Source organism: Theropithecus gelada, chromosome 2 (genome assembly GCF_003255815.1).
Source record: "Theropithecus gelada isolate Dixy chromosome 2, Tgel_1.0, whole genome shotgun sequence".
Lineage (NCBI taxonomy): Eukaryota > Metazoa > Chordata > Mammalia > Primates > Cercopithecidae > Theropithecus > Theropithecus gelada.
The window spans coordinates 90275852-90285455 of record NC_037669.1 but is presented as its reverse complement, the minus strand read 5'-3'; the positions used below and the strand labels follow the sequence as shown (position 1 = coordinate 90285455).

General features: G+C 53.2%; 1 protein-coding gene across 2 annotated transcripts in view; it reads right to left on the bottom strand.

The window, feature by feature from the left end:
• Nucleotides 1–2829: 2829 nt before the first annotated feature.
• The window catches only part of MON1A (MON1 homolog A, secretory trafficking associated), a 23711-nt gene continuing 16936 nt past the window's right edge, over nucleotides 2830–9604 (bottom strand). Inside the window, exons 2-6 of one of the 2 annotated variants that reach the window (XM_025376968.1) lie at nucleotides 7109–7248; nucleotides 5412–5897; nucleotides 4081–4846; nucleotides 3214–3361; nucleotides 2830–3115 (exon numbers count right to left, since the gene is read on the bottom strand). In XM_025376968.1, the coding sequence (XP_025232753.1) occupies nucleotides 2975–3115; nucleotides 3214–3361; nucleotides 4081–4846; nucleotides 5412–5897; nucleotides 7109–7248 (1681 nt within the window). In that variant the 3' untranslated portion in view covers nucleotides 2830–2974. The remainder of the gene's footprint in view (nucleotides 3116–3213; nucleotides 3362–4080; nucleotides 4847–5411; nucleotides 5898–7108; nucleotides 7249–9604) is intronic. The other variant, XM_025376969.1, reaches the window with a different exon arrangement.

The window sequence follows — 9604 nt, the reverse complement described above, 5'->3', positions numbered from 1 at the left end:
CCAGTGCAGGACTTCCCCCTCCTTCCAGCCTGGAGCTCCATGAGTACCTGAAGACTGAAAGAGGAAATGGAACTGGGGGCAGCCACACCCAGTGCAGGGTTGATACTGTGCCCTGAGGTGACATAAAAGACACTCCTTTTCCAAAGCAGAATTGGCCAGGAAATGAATAAACACCCTGAGAAAACCGTGGCATGATTCCTGCATTCCACAGTCAACACATCTAAAGATAGGCAGGGCAAAACTAAAATGAAACATTCTCAGCCTGGCGCCCAGACAGGGGTTCTGGTGACCCAAATCCCACCTCCAGACTTTCAGAAGGATCTCTGGGGGTTGGGAGGAGACTTCACAAGACCTCTTAAATCACCCCACCCACCCCTTTTTGGGGGTGGGGTTGCAGCAACCATTCGTTAGTTCTCTGCTGCCACCGTGTGGCCACGCTAATGGCTGTCCCCAGGCTGAGGTCCCCTCTAAGGCAGCCTTGGTTCTCAACAGCACGGGTACACAGGAGCACCCCTTCCCCGTCTCGCCATCTGCCGCCTCTGTAGGAGGGAGCAGTCAAGGTGTGTGGGGGAAGTCAGCTAATGGGGCTCTTAAGTGCCAAGTACAAGGGCACCCCCATGGTAAACTCACGAGGCCTGGGCCATAGCTGGCTAAGAACCTGCTCGACTGCCCTTAGCACCTGACGGCTTGAAGGAATGCTAGCCACTTTTCCCTCCTTGAGCTCTCAGTCCGCTCTGAACACTGTTCTAGAGGACTAGGTCTAGCCTCTTTCTCTAATCCCAAGATCACCTTAGCAGTAGCAAGGTAGTCTCTCCAACTGTAATATGACCACATCACACTGCAGGTTACCTGGAGTTTGAGAACCCCAGCCCTTATGGACTCCTCCAGCTTCACTGCAAACAAGTTATATTAGGTTCCTTTTTTTTTTTTTTTTTTTGAGACGGAGTCTCTCTCTGTCACCCAGGCTAGAGTGCAGTGGCGCAATCTCGGCTCACTACAACCTCCGCCTTCTGGGTTCAAGCAATTCTCCTGCCTCAGCCTCCTGAGTAGCTGGGACTACAGGTGCACGCCACCACACTCAGCTAATTTTTGTATTTTTAGTAGAGACAGGGTTTCACCATGTTGGCCAGGCTGGTCTCGAATTCCTGACTTCAAGTGATACACCCACCTTGGCCTCCCAAAGTGTTGGGATTACAGGTGTGAGCCACCATGTCCGGCCCGTACAGGGTTCTTACCATGTCCTTCCCTTGGCACATGCTGGCTCCTTCACTAGGAACACCTTCCTTATTTGCCTATCGTCCCACCCGTGATCTCCAAGCAGGTATACCTCACGCTCCTAGGTGCCTACAGTCCTAGGTCTGTATCCAACTATGGTCCAACTATGGTCTCCCCAGAATATATGCTGAACTACAGAGTAACAGAAACCTACAAGAGTCAGGGCAAGCAAAAGAGGCACTTAGGGGCTCACTATTGACCAGAATGCCAGTAACAGTCAGGGACAGCTAGCCTGGCATCACCCAGGCCCCAGAGGCAGTGGTTTGATGTTCTTACTAGGAGCAGAAGAGGAACAAAAGCAGAAAACAGGCATAAAAGAGAACCAGGGCATGTGTGGCAGGGTGAACAGCACCCACCAAACCTATGGCTGCTCCCCAGAGGCTTTGGAATCTGGGCTGGTAGCCTGCTGCCATGTCCATTCCAATGTGAGCCACAGTGGGGCCAAGGGCAGGGGCTGTGCTGCCATTTTCTGGGACAATAAATACAACTGTTCCAGTGTACCCTGGGCCCATGCCACCCACACAGGCTTATTCTTCAACATGGCTTGATTTTAGTGGCAGAAAATACTGGCCCAACTCTCAGAAACTGCATGAGGGTGATTCTCTCTGACAGTCTGAAGACCACATTCAGAGGACAGTTTTCTTCAATAAGTACTTCCTAGGCCTTGTGCTCCCTGGGGCCAGAACTAGAAGATCCCCCAGCAGCAAAGTGGAAGCTTTCTGCACTGTGCCCTAGGTCCTGTGGTAGAGTAAATGGGGCTCGGCTTTCACTGCGGAGCCTCCTGGATGTCCATGGTGCCCCATGCAGGTCTGCCTATGCCATACCAGGGACTAGGGTGACTAAGGAGAGCCCAGTGCACGCAGACCAATTAGCTCTTATTATGACAGGCCCACTGCCTTAGAGGGTCAACTGGGCCTTCTCTCAGACCCTCAGCTCACTCTTGGGGACCATTTGGAGGATTGCACTGGCTGAGGTAGGAGAACTGAGGCACACAGCCCTTCATGGGAAGGCCTAAGCAGGGACAGTTTCCTCAGAGGCCTGCAGCTAAAGGGAGGCTAGATTCTGAATTTCAGCTGAAGACTGAGTTGCCTCACCAGGGGCTCCCTCCAGTACCAGGGCTCAGATTCCCCCCATTTTGACCATCTCTATCTTACTCAACTCAGCTCCTGCTGAACTACAGCAACCCATTAAACAGGGCCACAGCGAGGGCTCCCAAAGTGGTTGGGTAGTCTTTTGTGGCATGCAGTGGGGGCCCCTCCCAGGAGTGATAAGAGAGGCAGACAGCAGAAGCTCAGATTGAGTATGGGGGTGGGGGTAGGGTAGGGCAGTATGGTGCCTGAGAGCCTTTTACATATGGTAGGACTTCAGCCGAACCAAAACAGCCCCAGCCCAAGATCCAACTGAGAATGTGTGTGGCCTCATGCTGCTGCAAGGGAGGGAGAAGAGGGGCTCAAATGTGCCTGTGCCCCTGTGCAGGAGCTAGGGAGGAGGATCCAGTGTCTGTATGTGAGTGAGGGTGGATGGGCGAAGGGACAAGTGACAGGGCTTGACAAGTGTCTTCCCCAAAGCACTTTAATGCACTCACCAACCCACAGTCCCTGCCTGCTGGCTGGGCAAGAGAGGCCAGCCCCCATCTGGAGGCTCCTACGGCTTCCCACACCCAGTGTGCCTGGGAAGGCTGAGCCTGCACACATTCCCATCAATAGGTGAGGGGCGTGAGAATGAAGAGGCGGTCTTCCTCTTTGCGGATCCAGCGCATCAGCTTATGGATGGCACTGACAGCTGATGCCTTGGTCCCCAGGGGGCTGTAACACATGTAGAGCTCAAAGGCGCCTGTCACCTGGAGAAGGGGCAAAGGGTTGTCATCTAGGTTAGATGCCCCTCATGGCCCACACCTAGGACCTCTGTGAAGCCCAGCCCATCCCAGGGCTGCCTTACCCAGGCCAGGAGGTTCTCGTTGGGGCCCGTGTAGTAAATGGTCTTGAGTGGGCGAGAGGCATTGTGGGCACGGCTGTGCAGGTACTGGTAGAGGCCCAGCAGCCGCTCCTGCTCCTCTTCACTGGTGTACGGGGCCTCAATCTCAGGGCTGCAGACAGGGTTGGGGGGAGTAGGTTTGCAAAGGAATGACTTCCACTGTCTTCTCTAGAGATTTAGAAACACCTCTTCCTATCCAGGAAGACTCTATCATATGTCTTACCCTCCAAATACTCCCTTAGGACAGGGCATTGTCTCCCCACCACAGCAGGCACTCCAGGACAGAGCTGGGCCCACTGAGACTAGAGCTGTGTCCCCTCTTACCCCCTAAGCTCATGGTGTCTTTGGTGACCCCTCTTTGGAGAAGCCAGGTTGAGTTTAGATGTCCAAGACAGAGTGACAGATCTGGAGTAGAGGAAAGTGAACTAGGAATCCTGTGGGCCAAAAGGGACAAAGGAAGGCCATATCTTCCCAGCCCCTCTGCTGGGGGAGGGAGTAGAGGAAGGCTCTGCTTCCTGAGCTGGACCAAACTGACGCCTAAAGTAGAGGTGCTCTAGGACAAGGGACCTGAGAGACCTCTGTTCCAGTTTCCTTCCCTGGGTATACTGGGCATTTCCAGGCCTTCTGGGTAATAAAGTAGAGAGGGGTATGCTCATGGGGTGATGGAGAGTGTGAGTCTCTGGTGCCAGAGTAAAACAGACCCAGCACACTAGTCTGCTTCCAAAGATGGGGGCAGCTTCATGGCTACATCTCAGAGCTCAGGAGCAAACAGCCTCCCAACTCCACATGTCCCTGTCCCCCTACAGCAGTGCCCTCAAGGCCCTCCCTCACCTGGTGAAGAGTCCCGAGCTCTTTGACTTATAGAGGAAGTGACGCAGGTCAGGGATGCCCACTTGGGCAACGCTGTAGTAGGGTGTGCGCAGCGCCTCTCGCAGGGCCAGGTGGGCTCCACGCTTGCGAAGGCGCTCCTGGAAGCGGCGGCGGCAGTCAGAGACTGCAAAGAAGTCCTCACGATCAGTGGAGACAAACAGCAGGCAGAGGTCGGTGTCAGGCTCTAGGTAAGAGATATGTGCGTGGAAGAAGCCGGCTGCGTTGAATTTGGGCAGGCACACGGGCGTCCAGGCCTCGCCCTCGCGGAAGGACGAGGAGGAACTAATGAGGTTGAAAAGCAGGTGCAGGTCGATGGGGTGCAGAAATTGGTCCTTTCGGCGCACAAGTGCCACGAGCTGGTTGCGGGCCAGCAGGATAGAGAAGACCAGGCTGCGCGCCCGTGCCTGCTGCAGGCTGGCACTCACAGTATCGCGCACGGCTGCTGCGAGGGGCAGGCACCGTGCCGCCCCCATCAGGAAGCTGGGGTCTCGTGCCATGAGCTGCAGCAGGTTGTCGGTGATGCGTTCTGAGCCCGAGAGCAGGCGCCGTAGGTCATAGTTCTGCTTCTGCTGGAAGATGTGGCTCAGCTGCGCACCGGTAAGAAGGCTCAGGATCTGATAGTAGATGTAGAGCAGCTCCTGCGCCAGCTCTTGTGCCGACTGCCGTGTGCGAGCCACTGCCACTAGCACCAGCGGGCTCCGGCGCACGAATACTACCTTGTAGCCATCTGAGGGCGGGATGGGAAAGAGGGATATCAGCCTCAGCCGCAGCTCCCTCCGAACACCGCTTCGCCCATCCTTTCCTCGCTCAGAGCTCTGCGCACAGTAGGGGCTTAAGGATGTTCAGGATAAAAACCCATTGCTCCTTCTCCCTGAGGGCTCAGGGCCTATCCCTGCCACTTGTTTCAAAGACTCGCTCCCTCTGAAACACACATTCTTATGCTAAGTGCTAAGTCAACTGGCAAGGGCTGGCTGGGTGGAGCTCAGGACCTGGGAGATACATATATGTATTTTTTTTTCTTTCTTTCTTTTTGTCACCTCCCCAGGGAGATTCTCACTCTCTCCAAAGGCAAAGCCCATGTCAGAGGCATCTTTGGTCCTCACCACAGCCCCATGAGGCCAGCAGTGTTGTTATCCTCTGTTCAGGTGAGGACCTTGAGGCTCAGAGAGGTAGAGGGGCTTACCCTCAGTCACATAGCACATCCCAGCCCTCTGGTCTGCAGGGGTCCAAAACCTGCTATGAATGAACCTTGGCCAGGGGAGCCCACCCCATTCCCTCTCCAGGTGGCTCACCTGCATGGATGGAGCGGATGGCGTTCTTGTCTGCCTCCAGGAAGGACACCAGGGCCACCATAACACCCATAGTGCTGGAAAGTGCCTCCTCAGACCCATAGCGGGAGTACACAGGCTTCCCTGCCTCACTCAGCACAAAGACATGCTTCTGGTGCAGGCGCCATGCCTCCGTGGCATCCTCCTCATCCCCCTCGGCTGTGCCCTCCCTGGGGGGCTCTGTGGCTGGTCGGCCAACTGCCCCTGGGGGGTCCAGCCAATCCTCAGAGCTTCCTGGCAGCATCTCCTCCTGCAGGTCCCGGGCCACACCCGTCAGCTGGGTGCTTAGCTCGCTAAAGTCCTGGCTGATCTGACGCATGTCTGCAGGCAGCGGCGGGGGACCCCTGGCACCCTCCTTGGGGCTGTCCCCAGAAGCTGCCCCATCCTCTGACTCAGTCAGGTCCTCGTAGGAACGGGCATGGACGAACATGGCACCCTCCTGCCCAGCACCTGCAGGCCAAAAGCACTGGTGCTTAGAGGGGTAGCTACTGGCAGACACTCCTACCAGCAAGGTGCCTAACGTGGTCACTCCAGCATGACTGCCTGATTTGTCAGGGTCAAGCCACTGTTCCCTTCTGCCACTGTCTGCCATGGATGATGCTTCTCTGAAACTTACAGCCCACCAGTCTCCTCCCATCATACTGGAAAGAAGACCGAAACCACTCATGGCAGCAGTGGTGGCTGGTATCTGCCTACCTCTCATTCCCATCTCCCACCCTACTCCCTTGCCCATCTTGGTCACACTGGCCAAGATCTGCTCTTAGACAGTTTCAACATGCCCCCACCTGCCTTGGGAGCTCCACACCTGCTGTCAGCTGTCTCCTATCTCCCCACGTGGCTGGCTAATTGTCACACTTCAGCTTTCAGGGAAGATGTTAGTTACTGACTTCCAACCCCAGGCACTCTATATGTCCCTCTTTGATTTCTCTTGTGGCACTTGCCAATTATCGTCCTTCTCCCCAGCTACAATGGTACCCAGCAAGGTGCAGGAACGTAGCACCTCACCCTGTGTCTGGAGCACCACCCATACTCAATGAATCTCTCTGGGAGAAAGCTCCCCTACCCTACTTAGGCCATAGCTTCTGACTGACCCCTTGAAATGGCTCCACAGCCTGTGACTGCCTCACGGCAGGGACCAGGTCAGTCTTCCTTTATTGGTTTTTTGACAAAATAGTTTAACAGATATATTTTGAGTCTCTCTTACGAATTCAGCCCTGTATCAGGCACTGGGGATATAACTGCCCTATGCTCAGTGTTCACAATCTTGTGGAAGAGAGAGATGGGCAATATATGCATAAAGAGATAAAATTATGAAATAATTAGTGTCCTATACAGAGCATGGTCAGAGCAGGCCTAACTTGTGAGGAGGGGAGAAGGAGCCGGGGAGGTGTGCTGTAGACACAGGGAACAGAAGAAGAGCCCACAATGGCAGCCAGAAAGCTCAGGGCGAACAGCGTCATACGAAGTGGAGAGGAAAGCCACATGCAGAATGAGCCTGGCCTCCTGCCTTTTCCCCAGAACCTGACAAATATCCAATGAGTGACTGACAAATGCATGAATAAGTGGAAAGCAAAAAGTGGTTGGGAATGCTAATTTCTGCCCCCATCCCCCCGGAGCCTGCTCTGGTTGGCAGCTGGCTGAGGCTGTACACTTGCCCATACCTGGCTCCATTCCCTGGGCCAGTCCTGGTGTGGGGCTCTCAGCTCTCTCCACACTGTGTCCATCAGGAGGAGTCAATGTGCCATCAGGGCATTCGCTGCTTCTCTTCCTTTGCATGTCAGCAGCCATCCTTTGGGTTCTCCTGTGGGGCAAAGGCAACATCGATGGCTTTTGGCAGGGTCACAGGCATAATCAACAGTGGTACTAAGTAAAGGAAAGTGTCCTTTATCAGGACTCCACTAACTCAAATCTCTAGAAAATGGATTCTGAAAATTCCTTTCAAAAAAATATATACTGTTCCTTTTCTGATTATAAAAGAAGACATATTCATTGTACAAAAAACTTGGAAAGCACAGAAAAGTAGAAAGAAATATCAAGATTTTCCTACCATTCAGGATCTTTCACTGTTCATACATTAGTGTATTTCCTTCTAGTCTTTTTTTTTTTTTTTTTTTTTGAGACAGGGTCTCACTCTGCCACCCAGGCTGGAGTGCAGTGGCACAATCTTGGCTCGCTGCAGCCTCCACCTCTGGGGCTCAAGCAATTCTTGTGTCTCAGCCTCCCAAGTAGCTGGGACTATCATGTGCACCATCATGCCTGGCTAATTTTTATATTTTTTGGTATAGACGGGGTTTCACCATGTTGGCCAGGCTGGTCTCGAACTCCGGACCTCAAGTGATCTGCCCCTCTCGGCAGATTATTGTTGTTGTTGTTGAGACAGGGTCTCACTCTGTTGCCAAGGCTGGAGTGCAATGGCACCAACACAGCTTACTGCAGCCTTGACTTGGGCCCAAGCAATCCTCCCATCTCAGCCTTCCAAGTATTACATGCCACAGTCAGCTAATTTTTTCTTTTCTTTTTTTTTTTTTTTTTTTTTTTTTTTTTTTGAGACGGAGTCTCGCTCTGTCGCCCAGGCTAGAGTGCAGTGGCCGGATCTCAGCTCACTGCAAGCTCCGCCTCCCGGGTTCACGCCATTCTTCTGCCTCAGCCTCCCGAGTAGCTGGGACTACAGGCGCCCGCCACCTCGCCCGGCTAGTTTTTTGTATTTTTTTAGTAGAGACGGGGTTTCACCGTGTTAGCCAGGATGGTCTCGATTTCCCGACCTTGTGATCCGCCCGTCTCGGCCTCCCAAAGTGCTGGGATTACAGGCTTGAGCCACCGCGCCCGGCCTTTTTTTTTTTTTTTTGAGATGGAGTTTCACTGTTGTTGCCCTGGCTGGAGTGCAATGGCACGATCTCGGCTCACCGCAACCTCTGCCTCCCAGGTTCAAGAGATTCTCCTGCCTCAGCCTCCCGAGGTAGCTGGGATTACAGGCATGCACCACCATGCCCAGCTAATTTTGTATTTTTAGTAGAGACAGGGTTTCTCCATGTTGTTCAGGCTGGTCTCAAACTCCCAACCTCAAGTGATCTGCCCGACTTGACCTCCCAAAGTGCTGGGATTATAGACGTGAGCCACCGTGCCTGGCCTTTCTTTTCTGAGACAGGGTCTGGCTCTCTTGCCCAGGCTGGAGAGCAGTGGCACGATCTTGGTTCACTGCAACCTCTGCCTCCTGGGCTTAAGCCATCCTCCCATCTCATCCTCCTGCCACTGTGCCTAATTTTTTTTTTTTTTCTGAGATAGCGTCTTGCTCTGTGTCACCCAGGCTAGAGTGCAGTGGCACGATCTCGGCTCACTGCAACCTCCGCCTCCTGGGTTCAAGAGATTCTCCTGCCTCAGCCTCCCAAGTAGCTGGGATTACAGGCACGTGCCACCATGCCCCGCTAATTTTTGTATTTTTAGTAGAGACAGGGTTTCACCATCTTGGCCAGGTTGGTCTTGAACTCCCGACCTTGTGATCCACCTGCCTCAGCCTCCCAAAGTGCTGGGATTACTGGTGTGAGCCACTGCACTGGCCTAATTTTTTTTTTTTTTTTGGAGACAGAGTCTCGCTCTGTTGCCCAAGCTGGAGCGCAGTGGTGTAATCTCGGCTCACTGCAAGCTCCGCCTCCCGGGTTCCCGCCATTCTTCTGCCTCAGCCTCACGAGGAGCTGGGACTACAGGCGCCCGCCACCACGCCCGGCTAATTTTTGTATTTTTAGTAGAGATGGGGTTTCACCGTGTTAGCCAGGATGGTCTCGATCTTCTGACCTCGTGATCTGCCCACCTCGGCCTCCCAAAGTGCTGGAATTACAGGCGTGAGCCACTGTGCCCAGCCAATTTTTGTATTTTTTTTTTTTTTATAGAGACAAGGTCTTTTCATGTTGCCCTGGCTGGTCTCAAACTACTAGGCTCAAGCAGTCCTCCCATTTTAGCCTCCCAAAATGTTGGAATTACAGGCAAGAGCCACCACGCTCAGCCTAGTCTTTTAGAAAAAGTAATAAAATGTAAATAATTAAACAAACTGATAACAGCAGCTAACAGTTATTCAGTGTCAGCGTATCATGCTAAGAAGTTTCTGTGGATTAAGTTACCTAATCTTTTTTTTTTTTTTTTTTTTTTTTTTTTTTTTTTTTTTT